The sequence below is a fragment of the Tasmannia lanceolata genome, unplaced genomic scaffold (assembly GCF_043159265.1).
Source record: "Tasmannia lanceolata isolate RefF3 unplaced genomic scaffold, GAP_Taslan_0.1 ptg000018l, whole genome shotgun sequence".
NCBI lineage: Eukaryota > Viridiplantae > Streptophyta > Magnoliopsida > Canellales > Winteraceae > Tasmannia > Tasmannia lanceolata.
In genome coordinates this window covers 12,203,261-12,229,402 of record NW_027518695.1, presented here as the reverse complement: position 1 = coordinate 12,229,402, position 26,142 = coordinate 12,203,261, and the positions used below count along the sequence as shown (strand labels likewise).

The following is a 26,142-nucleotide window of genomic DNA, read 5'->3' as shown; positions in this document are numbered from 1 at the left end:
ACTAATGGAGTAGTAACTATTGATTTTGTGAGATCGAGCCAAAACTTGGCCGATCCATTCACTAAAGCTCTTGCAAGAGATCTGGTGTGTAAAACATCATTAGGGATGGGGTTAAAGCCATTAACCAATAGTCACCAATGATGGAACATCAACTCAACACTTGAATAAACATCAAGTCTTGAGTTCAATGAGTCCAAGTACATCATATGGAGTGATTGCAAGCACTATAATCTGTATTATTTGCCATCCCAAGGTAAAGTGCTTGGTACCTGTAATGTTTAAAAGGAGAAGGCTGAGTATTTAAACTCTTAATAGGCTTATAACATAGTGTTGGAGTGTTTTAGTTACAGGGGCACTCTTGATAAGCCTACCTATGTGAGTGTGGAAGTGGTGCCGCTTCCTATGAGACCTGGCTAGTCTCTAGAGCGCTCACGAAACCAAGATATAGACACAAGGCCAGTACATGTGTCGGTTTTAGAAATTGCCCAAAGAGGTGAAATCTTGTGTGTGAGACGTATCCGGTTAACCAAATAGAATAGCTAGTTCAAAGATACGTCTACTATGCAATTCTGGTTAACTTTGATATGTCCTCACTAAGTGAAGGTTCAAATCGAGAGATACCTTCATCTATGCATAAGATTTCCAAGCCTGATGAGAAAATTTTCTTTGATTTTGAAAATGGTGGGGGATTGTTAGTGATTTTGCATTTTCAAAATCATGTATATTATATGTTTTAGTGTTTTGGAAAATGTTTTATCAAAAGCGTTTGGGAAAAAGAAAATGTTTTCTTGGAAATATTTGCTTTTACAAAAGGATGTAGAAGTGTAGTTGAAAAGATAGTTCCACATCGGATGAGAGAAAAGAAAGAGAAGGGCTTATAAAGCACTACCTTTTCTAACTCTTGTTGATTGCACATTGGGTTGAACCCATGGTTGGACCCGCGGGACGGTGCAACGCACCGTTCGCACACGCGCACGCGCACGCGCGCGCGCGGCGTGGGCAATGGGCTATAGGGCGCATAGTGGCGCTTTATTGGCGCTTTTTTAGGCGCACTTTGCACTTCGCACGTACGCAACGTCGCGAAGAGCGATTTGAGCCTTTAATTTTTCCAGATTTGATCTGCACCGTTGGATCAAGATGAAGGTGGACCGGTCAAATGGTTCGCAGGCCCATCAAGCCGAATGGTTCAGTTGGGTTGGGCTTCGGTTCGGGCCTAACGGTCGGCCCAACGGGCCCATGACTCCAACGGTCAAAGGGTGTGATCAAATGGGTTGTGTCCCTTTCCCCAACGGTCATGTGCCAAGGGGGTGCGATCCACACCATAGATGGTTGATCTAACGATGACTGGGTTGGAGAGAGGTTTTACTCAAGCCAACAGTCACATCTAGGATCGATCAGGACCGTTCAATATCAATGGGTGCGATCTAACGGTCAGATTTCAAACATTCTGGAAAGGTGCCCTGTAGAGGTGTTTTTCACACTGAAAAGACACCAGATGATCTATAAAAATGTGCAAACTTCAGTCATTTCAGATAGAAATCGAATTGGCAATTCTGACTGATTTTACACTCTCTTCTACACTCCTACAAAAATCCCCAAGTATTTCTACATACTGTTTTTCTTTTGTTTACTGTTCTAGATACTGTTTTTCTGCAGAAACAGAATCTAGAGATTTCTCTAAGGCTTGAGATTTCGGAAGGGCATTTCGGGTTTGATTCCGCTAGTGCTACGCGTCATCAAACATTAGTAGGGCTTCCCTACTAGGCTTCATTGTATCTTGGAGGCAATTCGCGGATCCCCTTTGCACACTACTAGTGGGGGCGAATCTTGTCTTAAGGAAAGTGATATCACGCCTTGAAGCAACAAGTTTCTGTTTTCTATCATCAACAGTACCCTCAACAAACTTTCCAACAATCTTAAGACAAGATAATTCTACTGTTGTTTCAATGACACTTTATTCAGTTCGTCAAATGACCCAAGACTTTGTCAAACTCGAACGTTTCGACAAAGGATATTTCAAGCGCTGGCAGAAGAAGTTGCACGTCATTTTGACATCACTCAAAGTGGTCCATGTTCTCACTACTCTAAAGCCGTCAGCAAATGAAAATGAAACTTTGGCGGAGGCTCGTGCAAGGATGAAGTGGGAACAGGATGACTACATTTGCAAAGGGCACATCCTAAATGCTATGTCAGATACACTATTTGACATATATCAAGGCATGGGATCAGCAAGTGAAATCTGGAATGCACTTGCAGCCAAATACTTGGCGGAAGATGCCAGTAGCAAGAAATTCACTGTGAGTCAATTTTTAAATTTTAAAATGGTAGATGATAAGTCTGTTATTGATCAATTACATGAAATACAACATGTAATTAATCAAATTCATTTGCAAGGCATCCTTCTTGATGATTCCTTCATTGTCCCGTCAATTATTGACAAACTTCCACCAAATTGGAAAGACTTTAGAAAAAGTCTGAAACACAAGAAAGAGGAAATGTCTATTGAAGACTTGGCTCAATGCCTCAGGATTGAGGAAGAGTCAAGAATCAGAGACAAGAAAGAAAATGAAACTGTATCCTCTAAGATCCATTTGGTGGAAAATGTCAAGAATTCGAACCAACAAAGAAAAGGCAATTGGAAGAGAAACAAACACCCTGAAAAGAATACTAATAAGAATAAGAAAAGAAAGGGTGCTTGTTTCAACTGTGGCAAACCAGGCCATTACAAGAGTGAGTGCCGACTTCTTAAGGATAAGAAGTCGGGTGCACCAACAGACAAAGAAAAGTTTGTCGCCATGATTTCAGAGGCAAATATGCTTGAAGATGGCAATGATTGGTGGATTGACTCTGGTGCGACGATGCATGTCTGTAAAGACAGGAACCTGTTTTCAACTTATGAAACAGTTGAAGATGGAAGCGTGTTATACATGGGAAATCCGTCGACAGCAGAAGTCAAAGGGAAGGGCAAGGTGGAACTTGAGTTCACATCCGGCAAGCGACTCACTCTAACCGGTGTCTACCATGTACCAGAAGTTAGAAAGAACTTAGTGTCTGGAAGCATTCTCAACAAGAATGGCTTCAAACTTGTATTTGAATCTGACAAGTTCATTCTTTCTAAGGGGGGTACCTTTGTTGGGAAGGGATATATGTATGAAGGGATGTTCAAACTTAATATCAATAAAGTGAATGTCTTTGCTTATGTTTTGGATTCTTCTTTATCTTTATGGCATAATCGTTTAGGACATGTAAATACTAGGAAAATGAATGATATGGTTAAGTTAACCTTAATTCCTAAATATGAAAATGACTTAGTAGATAGATGTAAAACATGCATGCAAACCAAGATAATCACTAAGTCATTTCCTAAAGTAGATAGAACTTCTAACTTGTTAGATTTAATTCATAGTGATGTATGTGACATACATAGTGTTCCCACAAAGGGAGGTAAAAAGTACTTTGTTACATTTATTGATGATTATTCTAGGTACTGTTATGTTTATCTACTTAGTCATAAAGATGAGGTTTTAGAAAAATTTAAGATTTATAAAACTGAAGTAGAAAACCAATGTATAACAAGCATTAAATGTCTCAGATCAGATAGAGGTGGTGAATATCACTTTCCTCATTTCTGTGAATCAGTAGGCATAGTCCATGAATCTTCTGCCCCTTATACACCACAACAAAATGGTGTAGCAGAAAGGAAGAATAGGACACTTACTGAAATGATTAATGCTATGCTTGTTAATTCTGGTTTAAATAAAAGTTTTTGGGGTGAAGCCTTACTTACAGCTTGTCACATTTTGAATAGGGTACCAAGTAAGAAATCTGATATAACCCCTTATGAATTGTGGAAGAAAAGGAAACCAAACTTAAGTTACCTTAAAGTTTGGGGTTGTAGATCTATAGTTAAAGTCCCTAAACCTAAGTTAAGAAAATTAGGTGAAAGGGGTATTGAGTGTATCTTTTTGGGATATGCTAGTCACAGTAAGGCCTATAGGTTCTTAGTTATAGAACCTAATGATTTCATAGATGTCAATACCATAATTGAATCTAGAGATGCCTTTTTCTATGAAAATAGGTTCACTGCAATTCCTAAAGAAATTGAACCTACAACTTCTGTAGATCATCCTTTAGAATCGCAAACAGAAGTTGGTGAACCTAGTGTACAACCTAGTAAAATAAGAAGAAGTTCAAGAGATAGAAGGGATAGGAGTTTTGGCCCTGACTTTGTAACCTACCTGGTAGAAGGGACAAGGGAAAAACTCCAAGGTTCTGTCTTGTTAAACTTAAGCATAGAAAGTGACCCTCAAACCTATGGAGAAGCCATAAAGTCACAAGATGTTGCTTTTTGGAAAGAAGCAATTAATGACGAAATGGATTCTATCATGGGTAATAAAACTTGGATTTTGATTGATCTACCACCTGGGTCTAAACCTATAGGATGTAAATGGATCTTCAAGAAGAAGATCAATGTAAATGGGACCATAGAAAAGTTTAAGGCAAGGTTAGTTGCCAAAGGGTTTACTCAAAAACCCGGTATTGATTACTTTGACACATATGCACCTGTTGCTAGGATTTCTACCATTAGAGTGTTGATTGCCCTTGCTTCCATATACAAACTTCACATTCACCAGATGGATGTTAAAACCGCATTCTTAAATGGTGAACTTGATGAAGAAGTGTATATGGAACAACCTGAGGGATTTATTCTGCCAGGCCAAGAGCATAAAGTATGTAAGCTTATCAAATCTTTGTATGGGCTTAAGCAAGCCCCTAAACAATGGCATGAAAGATTTGATAAAGTCTTAGTGTCAAATGGTTATAAGATACATGAATCAGATAAATGTATATACAGTAAATTTAAGGGCAGCAAAGGTGTTGTTATTTGTTTATATGTTGATGACATGTTAATTTTTGGTACTGATATTGCAAGCATTCAAAGTACTAAATCATATCTTTCTCAAAACTTTGATATGAAAGATATGGGTGAAGCTGATGTGATTTTGGGTATTAGAATTATAAGACAGGACAATGGTCTTATTCTAACACAATCACATTATATTGAGAAAGTTCTTAAAAAGTTTAACCATTTTGAATGTTCACCCATTTCAACACCTTTTGACCCAAATATAAAGTTGTATCTTAATACTGGCAGGACTATCTCTCAACTAGGGTATGCTAGTGTAATTGGTAGTCTTATGTATGCTATGACTTGTACTAGGCCAGACATAGCATATGTTGTAGGTAAACTTAGTAGGTTTACCAGTAATCCTAGTTTTTCTCATTGGAATGCAGTCTATAGAGTTTTAAAATATTTAAAGAAAACTATAGACTATGGTTTATGTTATAGTGGGTATCCAACTGTAATAGAAGGATACTCTGATGCTAGTTGGATAACTGAGCGTATAGACCATTTATCAACCAGTGGGTGGATTTTCACCCTTGGTGGGGGAGCAGTCTCCTGGGCCTCTAAGAAACAGACATGCATAACAACTTCAACTATGGAAGCAGAGTTTATAGCTCTGGCAGCATGCTGTAAAGAGGCGGAATGGCTTCGGAATTTGTTATTGGAAATTCCGTTATGGTCTAAACCAATGCCATCGATTTATGTCCATTGTGATAGTCAGGCCACACTATCAAGGGCATATAATCATGTTTATAATGGTAAGTCCAGACATATAGGACTTAGACATAGTGCTATAAGAGAGTTACTTACTAATGGAGTAGTAACTATTGATTTTGTGAGATCGAGCCAAAACTTGGCCGATCCATTCACTAAAGCTCTTGCAAGAGATCTGGTGTGTAAAACATCATTAGGGATGGGGTTAAAGCCATTAACCAATAGTCACCAATGATGGAACATCAACTCAACACTTGAATAAACATCAAGTCTTGAGTTCAATGAGTCCAAGTACATCATATGGAGTGATTGCAAGCACTATAATCTGTATTATTTGCCATCCCAAGGTAAAGTGCTTGGTACCTGTAATGTTTAAAAGGAGAAGGCTGAGTATTTAAACTCTTAATAGGCTTATAACATAGTGTTGGAGTGTTTTAGTTACAGGGGCACTCTTGATAAGCCTACCTATGTGAGTGTGGAAGTGGTGCCGCTTCCTATGAGACCTGGCTAGTCTCTAGAGCGCTCACGAAACCAAGATATAGACACAAGGCCAGTACATGTGTCGGTTTTAGAAATTGCCCAAAGAGGTGAAATCTTGTGTGTGAGACGTATCCGGTTAACCAAATAGAATAGCTAGTTCAAAGATACGTCTACTATGCAATTCTGGTTAACTTTGATATGTCCTCACTAAGTGAAGGTTCAAATCGAGAGATACCTTCATCTATGCATAAGATTTCCAAGCCTGATGAGAAAATTTTCTTTGATTTTGAAAATGGTGGGGGATTGTTAGTGATTTTGCATTTTCAAAATCATGTATATTATATGTTTTAGTGTTTTGGAAAATGTTTTATCAAAAGCGTTTGGGAAAAAGAAAATGTTTTCTTGGAAATATTTGCTTTTACAAAAGGATGTAGAAGTGTAGTTGAAAAGATAGTTCCACATCGGATGAGAGAAAAGAAAGAGAAGGGCTTATAAAGCACTACCTTTTCTAACTCTTGTTGATTGCACATTGGGTTGAACCCATGGTTGGACCCGCGGGACGGTGCAACGCACCGTTCGCACACGCGCACGCGCACGCGCGCGCGCGGCGTGGGCAATGGGCTATAGGGCGCATAGTGGCGCTTTATTGGCGCTTTTTTAGGCGCACTTTGCACTTCGCACGTACGCAACGTCGCGAAGAGCGATTGGAGCCTTTAATTTTTCCAGATTTGATCTGCACCGTTGGATCAAGATGAAGGTGGACCGGTCAAATGGTTCGCAGGCCCATCAAGCCGAATGGTTCAGTTGGGTTGGGCTTCGGTTCGGGCCTAACGGTCGGCCCAACGGGCCCATGACTCCAACGGTCAAAGGGTGTGATCAAATGGGTTGTGTCCCTTTCCCCAACGGTCATGTGCCAAGGGGGTGCGATCCACACCATAGATGGTTGATCTAACGATGACTGGGTTGGAGAGAGGTTTTACTCAAGCCAACAGTCACATCTAGGATCGATCAGGACCGTTCAATATCAATGGGTGCGATCTAACGGTCAGATTTCAAACATTCTGGAAAGGTGCCCTGTAGAGGTGTTTTTCACACTGAAAAGACACCAGATGATCTATAAAAATGTGCAAACTTCAGTCATTTCAGATAGAAATCGAATTGGCAATTCTGACTGATTTTACACTCTCTTCTACACTCCTACAAAAATCCCCAAGTATTTCTACATACTGTTTTTCTTTTGTTTACTGTTCTAGATACTGTTTTTCTGCAGAAACAGAATCTAGAGATTTCTCTAAGGCTTGAGATTTCGGAAGGGCATTTCGGGTTTGATTCCGCTAGTGCTACGCGTCATCAAACATTAGTAGGGCTTCCCTACTAGGCTTCATTGTATCTTGGAGGCAATTCGCGGATCCCCTTTGCACACTACTAGTGGGGGCGAATCTTGTCTTAAGGAAAGTGATATCACGCCTTGAAGCAACAAGTTTCTGTTTTCTATCATCAACAGTACCCTCAACAAACTTTCCAACAATCTTAAGACAAGATAATTCTACTGTTGTTTCAATGGCACTTTATTCAGTTCGTCAAATGACCCAAGACTTTGTCAAACTCGAACGTTTCGACAAAGGAAATTTCAAGCGCTGGCAGAAGAAGTTGCACTTCATTTTGACATCACTCAAAGTGGTCCATGTTCTCACTACTCTAAAGCCGTCAGCAAATGAAAATGAAACTTTGGCGGAGGCTCGTGCAAGGATGAAGTGGGAACAGGATGACTACATTTGCAAAGGGCACATCCTAAATGCTATGTCAGATACACTATTTGACATATATCAAGGCATGGGATCAGCAAGTGAAATCTGGAATGCACTTGCAGCCAAATACTTGGCGGAAGATGCCAGTAGCAAGAAATTCACTGTGAGTCAATTTTTAAATTTTAAAATGGTAGATGATAAGTCTGTTATTGATCAATTACATGAAATACAACATGTAATTAATCAAATTCATTTGCAAGGCATCCTTCTTGATGATTCCTTCATTGTCCCGTCAATTATTGACAAACTTCCACCAAATTGGAAAGACTTTAGAAAAAGTCTGAAACACAAGAAAGAGGAAATGTCTATTGAAGACTTGGCTCAATGCCTCAGGATTGAGGAAGAGTCAAGAATCAGAGACAAGAAAGAAAATGAAACTGTATCCTCTAAGATCCATTTGGTGGAAAATGTCAAGAATTCGAACCAACAAAGAAAAGGCAATTGGAAGAGAAACAAACACCCTGAAAAGAATACTAATAAGAATAAGAAAAGAAAGGGTGCTTGTTTCAACTGTGGCAAACCAGGCCATTACAAGAGTGAGTGCCGACTTCTTAAGGATAAGAAGTCGGGTGCACCAACAGACAAAGAAAAGTTTGTCGCCATGATTTCAGAGGCAAATATGCTTGAAGATGGCAATGATTGGTGGATTGACTCTGGTGCGACGATGCATGTCTGTAAAGACAGGAACCTGTTTTCAACTTATGAAACAGTTGAAGATGGAAGCGTGTTATACATGGGAAATTCGTCGACAGCAGAAGTCAAAGGGAAGGGCAAGGTGGAACTTGAGTTCACATCCGGCAAGCGACTCACTCTAACCGGTGTCTACCATGTACCAGAAGTTAGAAAGAACTTAGTGTCTGGAAGCATTCTCAACAAGAATGGCTTCAAACTTGTATTTGAATCTGACAAGTTCATTCTTTCTAAGGGGGGTACCTTTGTTGGGAAGGGATATATGTATGAAGGGATGTTCAAACTTAATATCAATAAAGTGAATGTCTTTGCTTATGTTTTGGATTCTTCTTTATCTTTATGGCATAATCGTTTAGGACATGTAAATACTAGGAAAATGAATGATATGGTTAAGTTAACCTTAATTCCTAAATATGAAAATGACTTAGTAGATAGATGTAAAACATGCATGCAAACCAAGATAATCACTAAGTCATTTCCTAAAGTAGATAGAACTTCTAACTTGTTAGATTTAATTCATAGTGATGTATGTGACATACATAGTGTTCCCACAAAGGGAGGTAAAAAGTACTTTGTTACATTTATTGATGATTATTCTAGGTACTGTTATGTTTATCTACTTAGTCATAAAGATGAGGTTTTAGAAAAATTTAAGATTTATAAAACTGAAGTAGAAAACCAATGTATAACAAGCATTAAATGTCTCAGATCAGATAGAGGTGGTGAATATCACTTTCCTCATTTCTGTGAATCAGTAGGCATAGTCCATGAATCTTCTGCCCCTTATACACCACAACAAAATGGTGTAGCAGAAAGGAAGAATAGGACACTTACTGAAATGATTAATGCTATGCTTGTTAATTCTGGTTTAAATAAAAGTTTTTGGGGTGAAGCCTTACTTACAGCTTGTCACATTTTGAATAGGGTACCAAGTAAGAAATCTGATATAACCCCTTATGAATTGTGGAAGAAAAGGAAACCAAACTTAAGTTACCTTAAAGTTTGGGGTTGTAGATCTATAGTTAAAGTCCCTAAACCTAAGTTAAGAAAATTAGGTGAAAGGGGTATTGAGTGTATCTTTTTGGGATATGCTAGTCACAGTAAGGCCTATAGGTTCTTAGTTATAGAACCTAATGATTTCATAGATGTCAATACCATAATTGAATCTAGAGATGCCTTTTTCTATGAAAATAGGTTCACTGCAATTCCTAAAGAAATTGAACCTACAACTTCTGTAGATCATCCTTTAGAATCGCAAACAGAAGTTGGTGAACCTAGTGTACAACCTAGTAAAATAAGAAGAAGTTCAAGAGATAGAAGGGATAGGAGTTTTGGCCCTGACTTTGTAACCTACCTGGTAGAAGGGACAAGGGAAAAACTCCAAGGTTCTGTCTTGTTAAACTTAAGCATAGAAAGTGACCCTCAAACCTATGGAGAAGCCATAAAGTCACAAGATGTTGCTTTTTGGAAAGAAGCAATTAATGACGAAATGGATTCTATCATGGGTAATAAAACTTGGATTTTGATTGATCTACCACCTGGGTCTAAACCTATAGGATGTAAATGGATCTTCAAGAAGAAGATCAATGTAAATGGGACCATAGAAAAGTTTAAGGCAAGGTTAGTTGCCAAAGGGTTTACTCAAAAACCCGGTATTGATTACTTTGACACATATGCACCTGTTGCTAGGATTTCTACCATTAGAGTGTTGATTGCCCTTGCTTCCATATACAAACTTCACATTCACCAGATGGATGTTAAAACCGCATTCTTAAATGGTGAACTTGATGAAGAAGTGTATATGGAACAACCTGAGGGATTTATTCTGCCAGGCCAAGAGCATAAAGTATGTAAGCTTATCAAATCTTTGTATGGGCTTAAGCAAGCCCCTAAACAATGGCATGAAAGATTTGATAAAGTCTTAGTGTCAAATGGTTATAAGATACATGAATCAGATAAATGTATATACAGTAAATTTAAGGGCAGCAAAGGTGTTGTTATTTGTTTATATGTTGATGACATGTTAATTTTTGGTACTGATATTGCAAGCATTCAAAGTACTAAATCATATCTTTCTCAAAACTTTGATATGAAAGATATGGGTGAAGCTGATGTGATTTTGGGTATTAGAATTATAAGACAGGACAATGGTCTTATTCTAACACAATCACATTATATTGAGAAAGTTCTTAAAAAGTTTAACCATTTTGAATGTTCACCCATTTCAACACCTTTTGACCCAAATATAAAGTTGTATCTTAATACTGGCAGGACTATCTCTCAACTAGGGTATGCTAGTGTAATTGGTAGTCTTATGTATGCTATGACTTGTACTAGGCCAGACATAGCATATGCTGTAGGTAAACTTAGTAGGTTTACCAGTAATCCTAGTTTTTCTCATTGGAATGCAGTCTATAGAGTTTTAAAATATTTAAAGAAAACTATAGACTATGGTTTATGTTATAGTGGGTATCCAACTGTAATAGAAGGATACTCTGATGCTAGTTGGATAACTGAGCGTATAGACCATTTATCAACCAGTGGGTGGATTTTCACCCTTGGTGGGGGAGCAGTCTCCTGGGCCTCTAAGAAACAGACATGCATAACAACTTCAACTATGGAAGCAGAGTTTATAGCTCTGGCAGCATGCTGTAAAGAGGCGGAATGGCTTCGGAATTTGTTATTGGAAATTCCGTTATGGTCTAAACCAATGCCATCGATTTATGTCCATTGTGATAGTCAGGCCACACTATCAAGGGCATATAATCATGTTTATAATGGTAAGTCCAGACATATAGGACTTAGACATAGTGCTATAAGAGAGTTACTTACTAATGGAGTAGTAACTATTGATTTTGTGAGATCGAGCCAAAACTTGGCCGATCCATTCACTAAAGCTCTTGCAAGAGATCTGGTGTGTAAAACATCATTAGGGATGGGGTTAAAGCCATTAACCAATAGTCACCAATGATGGAACATCAACTCAACACTTGAATAAACATCAAGTCTTGAGTTCAATGAGTCCAAGTACATCATATGGAGTGATTGCAAGCACTATAATCTGTATTATTTGCCATCCCAAGGTAAAGTGCTTGGTACCTGTAATGTTTAAAAGGAGAAGGCTGAGTATTTAAACTCTTAATAGGCTTATAACATAGTGTTGGAGTGTTTTAGTTACAGGGGCACTCTTGATAAGCCTACCTATGTGAGTGTGGAAGTGGTGCCGCTTCCTATGAGACCTGGCTAGTCTCTAGAGCGCTCACGAAACCAAGATATAGACACAAGGCCAGTACATGTGTCGGTTTTAGAAATTGCCCAAAGAGGTGAAATCTTGTGTGTGAGACGTATCCGGTTAACCAAATAGAATAGCTAGTTCAAAGATACGTCTACTATGCAATTCTGGTTAACTTTGATATGTCCTCACTAAGTGAAGGTTCAAATCGAGAGATACCTTCATCTATGCATAAGATTTCCAAGCCTGATGAGAAAATTTTCTTTGATTTTGAAAATGGTGGGGGATTGTTAGTGATTTTGCATTTTCAAAATCATGTATATTATATGTTTTAGTGTTTTGGAAAATGTTTTATCAAAAGCGTTTGGGAAAAAGAAAATGTTTTCTTGGAAATATTTGCTTTTACAAAAGGATGTAGAAGTGTAGTTGAAAAGATAGTTCCACATCGGATGAGAGAAAAGAAAGAGAAGGGCTTATAAAGCACTACCTTTTCTAACTCTTGTTGATTGCACATTGGGTTGAACCCATGGTTGGACCCGCGGGACGGTGCAACGCACCGTTCGCACACGCGCACGCGCACGCGCGCGCGCGGCGTGGGCAATGGGCTATAGGGCGCATAGTGGCGCTTTATTGGCGCTTTTTTAGGCGCACTTTGCACTTCGCACGTACGCAACGTCGCGAAGAGCGATTGGAGCCTTTAATTTTTCCAGATTTGATCTGCACCGTTGGATCAAGATGAAGGTGGACCGGTCAAATGGTTCGCAGGCCCATCAAGCCGAATGGTTCAGTTGGGTTGGGCTTCGGTTCGGGCCTAACGGTCGGCCCAACGGGCCCATGACTCCAACGGTCAAAGGGTGTGATCAAATGGGTTGTGTCCCTTTCCCCAACGGTCATGTGCCAAGGGGGTGCGATCCACACCATAGATGGTTGATCTAACGATGACTGGGTTGGAGAGAGGTTTTACTCAAGCCAACAGTCACATCTAGGATCGATCAGGACCGTTCAATATCAATGGGTGCGATCTAACGGTCAGATTTCAAACATTCTGGAAAGGTGCCCTGTAGAGGTGTTTTTCACACTGAAAAGACACCAGATGATCTATAAAAATGTGCAAACTTCAGTCATTTCAGATAGAAATCGAATTGGCAATTCTGACTGATTTTACACTCTCTTCTACACTCCTACAAAAATCCCCAAGTATTTCTACATACTGTTTTTCTTTTGTTTACTGTTCTAGATACTGTTTTTCTGCAGAAACAGAATCTAGAGATTTCTCTAAGGCTTGAGATTTCGGAAGGGCATTTCGGGTTTGATTCCGCTAGTGCTACGCGTCATCAAACATTAGTAGGGCTTCCCTACTAGGCTTCATTGTATCTTGGAGGCAATTCGCGGATCCCCTTTGCACACTACTAGTGGGGGCGAATCTTGTCTTAAGGAAAGTGATATCACGCCTTGAAGCAACAAGTTTCTGTTTTCTATCATCAACAGTACCCTCAACAAACTTTCCAACAATCTTAAGACAAGATAATTCTACTGTTGTTTCAATGGCACTTTATTCAGTTCGTCAAATGACCCAAGACTTTGTCAAACTCGAACGTTTCGACAAAGGAAATTTCAAGCGCTGGCAGAAGAAGTTGCACTTCATTTTGACATCACTCAAAGTGGTCCATGTTCTCACTACTCTAAAGCCGTCAGCAAATGAAAATGAAACTTTGGCGGAGGCTCGTGCAAGGATGAAGTGGGAACAGGATGACTACATTTGCAAAGGGCACATCCTAAATGCTATGTCAGATACACTATTTGACATATATCAAGGCATGGGATCAGCAAGTGAAATCTGGAATGCACTTGCAGCCAAATACTTGGCGGAAGATGCCAGTAGCAAGAAATTCACTGTGAGTCAATTTTTAAATTTTAAAATGGTAGATGATAAGTCTGTTATTGATCAATTACATGAAATACAACATGTAATTAATCAAATTCATTTGCAAGGCATCCTTCTTGATGATTCCTTCATTGTCCCGTCAATTATTGACAAACTTCCACCAAATTGGAAAGACTTTAGAAAAAGTCTGAAACACAAGAAAGAGGAAATGTCTATTGAAGACTTGGCTCAATGCCTCAGGATTGAGGAAGAGTCAAGAATCAGAGACAAGAAAGAAAATGAAACTGTATCCTCTAAGATCCATTTGGTGGAAAATGTCAAGAATTCGAACCAACAAAGAAAAGGCAATTGGAAGAGAAACAAACACCCTGAAAAGAATACTAATAAGAATAAGAAAAGAAAGGGTGCTTGTTTCAACTGTGGCAAACCAGGCCATTACAAGAGTGAGTGCCGACTTCTTAAGGATAAGAAGTCGGGTGCACCAACAGACAAAGAAAAGTTTGTCGCCATGATTTCAGAGGCAAATATGCTTGAAGATGGCAATGATTGGTGGATTGACTCTGGTGCGACGATGCATGTCTGTAAAGACAGGAACCTGTTTTCAACTTATGAAACAGTTGAAGATGGAAGCGTGTTATACATGGGAAATCCGTCGACAGCAGAAGTCAAAGGGAAGGGCAAGGTGGAACTTGAGTTCACATCCGGCAAGCGACTCACTCTAACCGGTGTCTACCATGTACCAGAAGTTAGAAAGAACTTAGTGTCTGGAAGCATTCTCAACAAGAATGGCTTCAAACTTGTATTTGAATCTGACAAGTTCATTCTTTCTAAGGGGGGTACCTTTGTTGGGAAGGGATATATGTATGAAGGGATGTTCAAACTTAATATCAATAAAGTGAATGTCTTTGCTTATGTTTTGGATTCTTCTTTATCTTTATGGCATAATCGTTTAGGACATGTAAATACTAGGAAAATGAATGATATGGTTAAGTTAACCTTAATTCCTAAATATGAAAATGACTTAGTAGATAGATGTAAAACATGCATGCAAACCAAGATAATCACTAAGTCATTTCCTAAAGTAGATAGAACTTCTAACTTGTTAGATTTAATTCATAGTGATGTATGTGACATACATAGTGTTCCCACAAAGGGAGGTAAAAAGTACTTTGTTACATTTATTGATGATTATTCTAGGTACTGTTATGTTTATCTACTTAGTCATAAAGATGAGGTTTTAGAAAAATTTAAGATTTATAAAACTGAAGTAGAAAACCAATGTATAACAAGCATTAAATGTCTCAGATCAGATAGAGGTGGTGAATATCACTTTCCTCATTTCTGTGAATCAGTAGGCATAGTCCATGAATCTTCTGCCCCTTATACACCACAACAAAATGGTGTAGCAGAAAGGAAGAATAGGACACTTACTGAAATGATTAATGCTATGCTTGTTAATTCTGGTTTAAATAAAAGTTTTTGGGGTGAAGCCTTACTTACAGCTTGTCACATTTTGAATAGGGTACCAAGTAAGAAATCTGATATAACCCCTTATGAATTGTGGAAGAAAAGGAAACCAAACTTAAGTTACCTTAAAGTTTGGGGTTGTAGATCTATAGTTAAAGTCCCTAAACCTAAGTTAAGAAAATTAGGTGAAAGGGGTATTGAGTGTATCTTTTTGGGATATGCTAGTCACAGTAAGGCCTATAGGTTCTTAGTTATAGAACCTAATGATTTCATAGATGTCAATACCATAATTGAATCTAGAGATGCCTTTTTCTATGAAAATAGGTTCACTGCAATTCCTAAAGAAATTGAACCTACAACTTCTGTAGATCATCCTTTAGAATCGCAAACAGAAGTTGGTGAACCTAGTGTACAACCTAGTAAAATAAGAAGAAGTTCAAGAGATAGAAGGGATAGGAGTTTTGGCCCTGACTTTGTAACCTACCTGGTAGAAGGGACAAGGGAAAAACTCCAAGGTTCTGTCTTGTTAAACTTAAGCATAGAAAGTGACCCTCAAACCTATGGAGAAGCCATAAAGTCACAAGATGTTGCTTTTTGGAAAGAAGCAATTAATGACGAAATGGATTCTATCATGGGTAATAAAACTTGGATTTTGATTGATCTACCACCTGGGTCTAAACCTATAGGATGTAAATGGATCTTCAAGAAGAAGATCAATGTAAATGGGACCATAGAAAAGTTTAAGGCAAGGTTAGTTGCCAAAGGGTTTACTCAAAAACCCGGTATTGATTACTTTGACACATATGCACCTGTTGCTAGGATTTCTACCATTAGAGTGTTGATTGCCCTTGCTTCCATATACAAACTTCACATTCACCAGATGGATGTTAAAACCGCATTCTTAAATGGTGAACTTGATGAAGAAGTGTATATGGAACAACCTGAGGGATTTATTCTGCCAGGCCAAGAGCATAAAGTATGTAAGCTTATCAAATCTTTGTATGGGCTTAAGCAAGCCCCTAAACAATGGCATGAAAGATTTGATAAAGTCTTAGTGTCAAATGGTTATAAGATACATGAATCAGATAAATGTATATACAGTAAATTTAAGGGCAGCAAAGGTGTTGTTATTTGTTTATATGTTGATGACATGTTAATTTTTGGTACTGATATTGCAAGCATTCAAAGTACTAAATCATATCTTTCTCAAAACTTTGATATGAAAGATATGGGTGAAGCTGATGTGATTTTGGGTATTAGAATTATAAGACAGGACAATGGTCTTATTCTAACACAATCACATTATATTGAGAAAGTTCTTAAAAAGTTTAACCATTTTGAATGTTCACCCATTTCAACACCTTTTGACCCAAATATAAAGTTGTATCTTAATACTGGCAGGACTATCTCTCAACTAGGGTATGCTAGTGTAATTGGTAGTCTTATGTATGCTATGACTTGTACTAGGCCAGACATAGCATATGCTGTAGGTAAACTTAGTAGGTTTACCAGTAATCCTAGTTTTTCTCATTGGAATGCAGTCTATAGAGTTTTAAAATATTTAAAGAAAACTATAGACTATGGTTTATGTTATAGTGGGTATCCAACTGTAATAGAAGGATACTCTGATGCTAGTTGGATAACTGAGCGTATAGACCATTTATCAACCAGTGGGTGGATTTTCACCCTTGGTGGGGGAGCAGTCTCCTGGGCCTCTAAGAAACAGACATGCATAACAACTTCAACTATGGAAGCAGAGTTTATAGCTCTGGCAGCATGCTGTAAAGAGGCGGAATGGCTTCGGAATTTGTTATTGGAAATTCCGTTATGGTCTAAACCAATGCCATCGATTTATGTCCATTGTGATAGTCAGGCCACACTATCAAGGGCATATAATCATGTTTATAATGGTAAGTCCAGACATATAGGACTTAGACATAGTGCTATAAGAGAGTTACTTACTAATGGAGTAGTAACTATTGATTTTGTGAGATCGAGCCAAAACTTGGCCGATCCATTCACTAAAGCTCTTGCAAGAGATCTGGTGTGTAAAACATCATTAGGGATGGGGTTAAAGCCATTAACCAATAGTCACCAATGATGGAACATCAACTCAACACTTGAATAAACATCAAGTCTTGAGTTCAATGAGTCCAAGTACATCATATGGAGTGATTGCAAGCACTATAATCTGTATTATTTGCCATCCCAAGGTAAAGTGCTTGGTACCTGTAATGTTTAAAAGGAGAAGGCTGAGTATTTAAACTCTTAATAGGCTTATAACATAGTGTTGGAGTGTTTTAGTTACAGGGGCACTCTTGATAAGCCTACCTATGTGAGTGTGGAAGTGGTGCCGCTTCCTATGAGACCTGGCTAGTCTCTAGAGCGCTCACGAAACCAAGATATAGACACAAGGCCAGTACATGTGTCGGTTTTAGAAATTGCCCAAAGAGGTGAAATCTTGTGTGTGAGACGTATCCGGTTAACCAAATAGAATAGCTAGTTCAAAGATACGTCTACTATGCAATTCTGGTTAACTTTGATATGTCCTCACTAAGTGAAGGTTCAAATCGAGAGATACCTTCATCTATGCATAAGATTTCCAAGCCTGATGAGAAAATTTTCTTTGATTTTGAAAATGGTGGGGGATTGTTAGTGATTTTGCATTTTCAAAATCATGTATATTATATGTTTTAGTGTTTTGGAAAATGTTTTATCAAAAGCGTTTGGGAAAAAGAAAATGTTTTCTTGGAAATATTTGCTTTTACAAAAGGATGTAGAAGTGTAGTTGAAAAGATAGTTCCACATCGGATGAGAGAAAAGAAAGAGAAGGGCTTATAAAGCACTACCTTTTCTAACTCTTGTTGATTGCACATTGGGTTGAACCCATGGTTGGACCCGCGGGACGGTGCAACGCACCGTTCGCACACGCGCACGCGCACGCGCGCGCGCGGCGTGGGCAATGGGCTATAGGGCGCATAGTGGCGCTTTATTGGCGCTTTTTTAGGCGCACTTTGCACTTCGCACGTACGCAACGTCGCGAAGAGCGATTTGAGCCTTTAATTTTTCCAGATTTGATCTGCACCGTTGGATCAAGATGAAGGTGGACCGGTCAAATGGTTCGCAGGCCCATCAAGCCGAATGGTTCAGTTGGGTTGGGCTTCGGTTCGGGCCTAACGGTCGGCCCAACGGGCCCATGACTCCAACGGTCAAAGGGTGTGATCAAATGGGTTGTGTCCCTTTCCCCAACGGTCATGTGCCAAGGGGGTGCGATCCACACCATAGATGGTTGATCTAACGATGACTGGGTTGGAGAGAGGTTTTACTCAAGCCAACAGTCACATCTAGGATCGATCAGGACCGTTCAATATCAATGGGTGCGATCTAACGGTCAGATTTCAAACATTCTGGAAAGGTGCCCTGTAGAGGTGTTTTTCACACTGAAAAGACACCAGATGATCTATAAAAATGTGCAAACTTCAGTCATTTCAGATAGAAATCGAATTGGCAATTCTGACTGATTTTACACTCTCTTCTACACTCCTACAAAAATCCCCAAGTATTTCTACATACTGTTTTTCTTTTGTTTACTGTTCTAGATACTGTTTTTCTGCAGAAACAGAATCTAGAGATTTCTCTAAGGCTTGAGATTTCGGAAGGGCATTTCGGGTTTGATTCCGCTAGTGCTACGCGTCATCAAACATTAGTAGGGCTTCCCTACTAGGCTTCATTGTATCTTGGAGGCAATTCGCGGATCCCCTTTGCACACTACTAGTGGGGGCGAATCTTGTCTTAAGGAAAGTGATATCACGCCTTGAAGCAACAAGTTTCTGTTTTCTATCATCAACAGTACCCTCAACAAACTTTCCAACAATCTTAAGACAAGATAATTCTACTGTTGTTTCAATGGCACTTTATTCAGTTCGTCAAATGACCCAAGACTTTGTCAAACTCGAACGTTTCGACAAAGGAAATTTCAAGCGCTGGCAGAAGAAGTTGCACTTCATTTTGACATCACTCAAAGTGGTCCATGTTCTCACTACTCTAAAGCCGTCAGCAAATGAAAATGAAACTTTGGCGGAGGCTCGTGCAAGGATGAAGTGGGAACAGGATGACTACATTTGCAAAGGGCACATCCTAAATGCTATGTCAGATACACTATTTGACATATATCAAGGCATGGGATCAGCAAGTGAAATCTGGAATGCACTTGCAGCCAAATACTTGGCGGAAGATGCCAGTAGCAAGAAATTCACTGTGAGTCAATTTTTAAATTTTAAAATGGTAGATGATAAGTCTGTTATTGATCAATTACATGAAATACAACATGTAATTAATCAAATTCATTTGCAAGGCATCCTTCTTGATGATTCCTTCATTGTCCCGTCAATTATTGACAAACTTCCACCAAATTGGAAAGACTTTAGAAAAAGTCTGAAACACAAGAAAGAGGAAATGTCTATTGAAGACTTGGCTCAATGCCTCAGGATTGAGGAAGAGTCAAGAATCAGAGACAAGAAAGAAAATGAAACTGTATCCTCTAAGATCCATTTGGTGGAAAATGTCAAGAATTCGAACCAACAAAGAAAAGGCAATTGGAAGAGAAACAAACACCCTGAAAAGAATACTAATAAGAATAAGAAAAGAAAGGGTGCTTGTTTCAACTGTGGCAAACCAGGCCATTACAAGAGTGAGTGCCGACTTCTTAAGGATAAGAAGTCGGGTGCACCAACAGACAAAGAAAAGTTTGTCGCCATGATTTCAGAGGCAAATATGCTTGAAGATGGCAATGATTGGTGGATTGACTCTGGTGCGACGATGCATGTCTGTAAAGACAGGAACCTGTTTTCAACTTATGAAACAGTTGAAGATGGAAGCGTGTTATACATGGGAAATCCGTCGACAGCAGAAGTCAAAGGGAAGGGCAAGGTGGAACTTGAGTTCACATCCGGCAAGCGACTCACTCTAACCGGTGTCTACCATGTACCAGAAGTTAGAAAGAACTTAGTGTCTGGAAGCATTCTCAACAAGAATGGCTTCAAACTTGTATTTGAATCTGACAAGTTCATTCTTTCTAAGGGGGGTACCTTTGTTGGGAAGGGATATATGTATGAAGGGATGTTCAAACTTAATATCAATAAAGTGAATGTCTTTGCTTATGTTTTGGATTCTTCTTTATCTTTATGGCATAATCGTTTAGGACATGTAAATACTAGGAAAATGAATGATATGGTTAAGTTAACCTTAATTCCTAAATATGAAAATGACTTAGTAGATAGATGTAAAACATGCATGCAAACCAAGATAATCACTAAGTCATTTCCTAAAGTAGATAGAACTTCTAACTTGTTAGATTTAATTCATAGTGATGTATGTGACATACATAGTGTTCCCACAAAGGGAGGTAAAAAGTACTTTGTTACATTTATTGATGATTATTCTAGGTACTGTTATGTTTATCTACTTAGTCATAAAGATGAGGTTTTAGAAAAATTTAAGATTTATAAAACTGAAGTAGAAAACCAATGTATAACAAGCATTAAATGTCTCAGATCAGATAGAGGTGGTGAATATCACTTTCCTCATTTCTGTGAATCAGTAGGCATAGTCCATGAATCTTCTGCCCCTTATACACCACAACAAAATGGTGTAGCAGAAAGGAAGAATAGGACACTTACTGAAATGATTAATGCTATGCTTGTTAATTCTGGTTTAAATAAAAGTTTTTGGGGTGAAGCCTTACTTACAGCTTGTCACATTTTGAATAGGGTACCAAGTAAGAAATCTGATATAACCCCTTATGAATTGTGGAAGAAAAGGAAACCAAACTTAAGTTACCTTAAAGTTTGGGGTTGTAGATCTATAGTTAAAGTCCCTAAACCTAAGTTAAGAAAATTAGGTGAAAGGGGTATTGAGTGTATCTTTTTGGGATATGCTAGTCACAGTAAGGCCTATAGGTTCTTAGTTATAGAACCTAATGATTTCATAGATGTCAATACCATAATTGAATCTAGAGATGCCTTTTTCTATGAAAATAGGTTCACTGCAATTCCTAAAGAAATTGAACCTACAACTTCTGTAGATCATCCTTTAGAATCGCAAACAGAAGTTGGTGAACCTAGTGTACAACCTAGTAAAATAAGAAGAAGTTCAAGAGATAGAAGGGATAGGAGTTTTGGCCCTGACTTTGTAACCTACCTGGTAGAAGGGACAAGGGAAAAACTCCAAGGTTCTGTCTTGTTAAACTTAAGCATAGAAAGTGACCCTCAAACCTATGGAGAAGCCATAAAGTCACAAGATGTTGCTTTTTGGAAAGAAGCAATTAATGACGAAATGGATTCTATCATGGGTAATAAAACTTGGATTTTGATTGATCTACCACCTGGGTCTAAACCTATAGGATGTAAATGGATCTTCAAGAAGAAGATCAATGTAAATGGGACCATAGTGTAGACACCCCATTTTGCTCTACCTTAATCGATAAAGAAATTAGGGTTTGTTTTCCGTCGGTTTTCCAATGTCTTTCTTTCCCGCATCCGTTTGTTACATTTCTAAATATTTTTGGTCATTTCCGTCGTGTTTCGCATTTTCCCGCTAAATGTTGAAAAGGATTATTCAGAAAAATCTAAACTAGGGAGAATTTGTACCCGTTTGTGTGGGACCCGCTAGTGTGGGACCTGCTAGTGTGGGACCCGTTTGTGTGGGACCCGCTGATGTGGGACCCGTTTGTGTGGGACCCGCTGATGTGGGACCCGCTTGTGTAGGGCCCGCTGATGTGGGACCCGCTTGTGCGGAACCCGCTGATGTGGGACTCACCATTAGCATGACTTAACTTTCTCTACCATTTCCACTAACTTCATTTTTCCCTTTAAAATAACACCATTATCTCCATTACCATTATATATTCCATTATCCCCACCACCATTCCCACCATTACCATTATATATTCCATTATTCCCACCACCATTCTCACCATTACCATTATATATTCCATTATTCCCACCACCATTCCCACAATTACCATTGTTTATTTCCATTATTCTCCACCACACCCACCATTCACATTATATATTCCATTATTCCCCACCACAATTCCCACCATTACCATTATATATTCCATTATTCTCCACCACACCCACCATTCTCATTGTTTATTTCCATTATTCTCCACCACACCCACCATTCTCATTGTTTATTTCCACCTCTCCACTAAGTTTTTCACTATATAAAGAGAGGTGATGAGAGGAGAAAAAAAAAAAAAAAAACAACACATTGTTTTTGGATAGTTTTCTCTTTCTCTCCCTCAATATCTCTCACTCTCTCACTCTCACACTATCATTATCTACTTTCTCTCCTTATTTGTTTCTCCCCATCTCTCTCCCTTGTTCCATATAAAAAAAAATATAAAAGAAAATAAAACAAAGAAAAAGAGAAAGAAAGCGGAAGCGGATCAAGCGGCGGTGCGATTTTCGAATTTTTCGGCTCTCGGATTCGGCGAGGATTTCGATCACAGGTAGGTACTTAATTTTTAGATTTTTCTAGAATTATTTGGTATATTTGCATGATTTTTAGTATTTAATTGGATTTAGTTGAAAATTAAATATGTATGCTCAAAATCATGATCTCCATGAGTGTTTCGAAAATAAAATATATACTAAATGAATTCCAAAATTAATGAAATTTCGTGGGAAACTAATATGATACCAGTACATTCTACCATGAAATTTTGAGAATTTTGAGAATTTGTTTGGTATATTATTTTATGCTTTCTTTGAAATTTACCAGCTTTTGGAGGAATTGTTACTGACATCAGATCACAACTAAAATTCTTAAAATTTTTACAGTAGTCTTCAATCTCACATTTCTAGTTACTGTAAAAGTTTCAAGTGATTTGGATCTGTTTTCATATGGGATGTAGGGTTAATTCATAATCTGGTCTGAAAATTAAAAAATCTGAAACTGATAGTAAATGGTTTCCAAAATTCATGAAAATTTCTCAGTATGTTATTTTTACTTATATCTTATTAATGTAGAAATTTCATTGAATTTAGATTCATATTTCTAGTGGTTTCTGTGTTATTTGTGCAATCTGGTCAATCAATTGTTAAATCGAAATTAAATATGAGCTTAATGTAAAAATCTGTAAAACTCTTTCCGTAAGCTACATTTCATCATATCTTGCTGCTGTAGAAATTTCAACTCATTTCGAATTCGTTTGCTACAATTTCACTTGTAAAATCACTCATATGTTTAAAATTGATAAAATTCATTGAAAATCCGAAATTAATTGAAAATCATCTGAATATTTCTAAAGAACCTTAAATCTCTGTCACACATTAACTCCTTAATCCATTGAAACAGAAATCTTAGGATCATTAGAATTCCCTGGAAAAATGGTCAGTGCATCCATAATCGTATCCCAATTGCAACCGATCTTTGACAATTTGAATACTTAAGCTATAGCATGTTGTTGGCTCCGAGGTTACTGTCCACGGAAATCCTGAGATATGCCAGGCAATAAGATGTTATAACCTAAATATTAAATTGCGCAAGGAAAGAACGCACGATTCCCTTCCTTGGATGCTATTCTGGGCCGAAATTGGTGAACCCTAGAACCATTGGTAATCCTCAAGTGTCCATAAATCGAAAATCCATGAAATCTGAAATTAATTAACTTCAAGAATTTGAATTGATTTGTCTCGAGTCTTCCGGAACCATTGGATTATGGTTTCCAATCTAAGAACCATTAGAGCCCAATTTAGGAACACTAGTGTTGTGTCGTGTCCTAAGTTTTAGGGAGTCCTAGAGTTAGGAGTCCAGCCTCATCACGGACGTTTGTTATGTATAACAACCGTGCCATAGGTCTAGTCACACTAGTCACCCAATCTTTCCTTAAGACGAGCCTAGTAACCTAGGATGTAGGCAAACCTGCATTAGTCTAAGGAACAATTTGCATTTAGATAAGAATCATATAGCATCTCAGATGAAATCCTAAGATAATAAAATCCTCAACTTGAATTAAATAACTTCTCTCAAAACTGTTGAAACAGTCAATTCTGTCTAGGTCGGTGTCCTAGTTGAGTTAGGCATAAGTAGCTTGGCTTAGGTGCACCGAACTACGTCGACTCTGATCCCAGTGAGGCTTGGGTACGTAGGCAGCTTGGATGTCTGACGGCATACCACCCGCGAGTCGGCACCACAACAAATTGTGGTGTTTTGTATATTAATTTTCTTGTAAATGCTTAATCAAATCACTTAGGATTTTTCATGAAATTAGAATTTTAGGAGAACTTTCACCTAGATTGAATCCAGACAAATTAAGAAATCAAGATACACATTTAGGATTCACATTGAAATTAGATCATAGGATGCATGTCACTTAGTTCGCACAATAACATAGAGTTGAATGAGCCATTTAAAATAAATTTAAAAGAGTTAGCTTTTGGAATCGAAGACCGATTATCGGGCAAGAATGGTGCATGTGGTGGATAACTCCCCATACCTTCCATTCTCGTAACCAGGTAGCGAGTCTAGATTTCTGGTTAATTATGGGTCCTAGATCCCACATCTAGGTGGCGACTCTGTCAATCTCTTTCGTGTGGAATTCGGATTGCCTTAGTGATCCCAAGTTCACAGGAAAGACGAATTCAAATCAACAAATAAAATGCACACGCCAATCGCGTGGGAACGAGAAACCAAGAGAGAGCGCGCGGCGGCTCGCGCCCCACGCCCCTCTCGCGGGATCAGGGTCCCACAGTCTGGCGACTCTGCTGGGGACCACCTAACTTCATTAAAATTTCAAAAGATAATTCATTTGAATTTAATTTAAACTGGCTCATAAAAACTCTATACTTGTTAGATTAGTTTGTCTCGTTTTATTTTCTCATCACATTTTACTCGAACTTAATTTAACAAAACCTGAAGGCATCATAGATTGCGCGAACTTATTGCACACACTTACATCACTTGCATCTAAACCCTTGCATTTCACATGCACACACGTCCTATTTTAGGAACCCGGAGTGTTATCTAGCATGGTTGACTGGGATTTCATCACCTGGTGCCTCTGTGCTAGAGAAGCATTCCACCCTTAGCCTAGTACCTTTATGGTGCGTAAACGGATCTCTTGTTCACGTACTGATACGCCGGACACTGGTACAGTATATCGAACATGGATTCGCGCTAAGGGGACTCTTGGCCTTACCCCTAGATTAACCCATACATGCATGCAGTATACGAACACATGTGCACCACATGTGTAAGCCTAGTTTAGGATATCTTACCCATTTGTGTCTAGATTAGGCCGTAGTCCATCTTCCAATGGCTACGATCGGTCCTAGGTACACAAACAAAGTCATGAGTCGAGATCCTCTCTCCACTCCGCTAGATTAGGATTAGGGTTGATGCCTTCAGGTAACACTGTTAAAATGTGCGAAGACTAAAAACTTTTCCTTTGGGGTTAGGATATAAATCCCATCATTTCCAAAGATCTCATAGGATTAGTTATTCTTGATCTACCCGTTGAAAGTAATCCTATGCAATCTCACATTTTGATCATGTGTCTATCATTCGTCTCTTGTGGGATTCGATTGTGTCTTCATTGGCGGAAATTGTGTCTCAATCATTTGATCGTGCAATCTTGATGATCCAATCTTGCATGTACCCTTGATCTCTTCCTCCTCTAAGGGGCTACCTTTTTCAAGAATATTTCTGCTAAATCCTTCAGAGTTTACTCTCATAATCCTTGAACTAAGGGCATTCCCCTCATCATTTGGATTCATTCTATTGTCCCAATTACTTGCTTAAATGTGTAATATTTTTCAGTCATTGAGAAGAAACACTCCATGAATGTCAAGCTCATATACCTCGTGTTCATTATTTCCATGACAGGGCACTAAACACCATAGCTAACCCTACTATTCCTTGGGTTCGGATCTCTTCTCGATTGCAGAGGAAATCT

The 26,142-nt window shown here is 38.6% G+C and overlaps 1 protein-coding gene across 1 annotated transcript in view; it reads left to right on the top strand.

Moving 5' to 3' along the window:
• LOC143850059 (uncharacterized) overlaps window positions 1-26,142 on the top strand; it is a 56,932-nt gene that overhangs the window by 6,173 nt on the left and 24,617 nt on the right. The window contains exons 5-12 of the mRNA XM_077359375.1: window positions 2,091-2,301; window positions 2,395-5,244; window positions 7,779-8,015; window positions 8,109-11,239; window positions 13,519-13,729; window positions 13,823-16,953; window positions 19,233-19,443; window positions 19,537-21,626. Coding sequence (XP_077215490.1) covers window positions 2,091-2,301; window positions 2,395-5,244; window positions 7,779-8,015; window positions 8,109-11,239; window positions 13,519-13,729; window positions 13,823-16,953; window positions 19,233-19,443; window positions 19,537-21,626 — 12,072 coding nt within the window. The remainder of the gene's footprint in view (window positions 1-2,090; window positions 2,302-2,394; window positions 5,245-7,778; window positions 8,016-8,108; window positions 11,240-13,518; window positions 13,730-13,822; window positions 16,954-19,232; window positions 19,444-19,536; window positions 21,627-26,142) is intronic.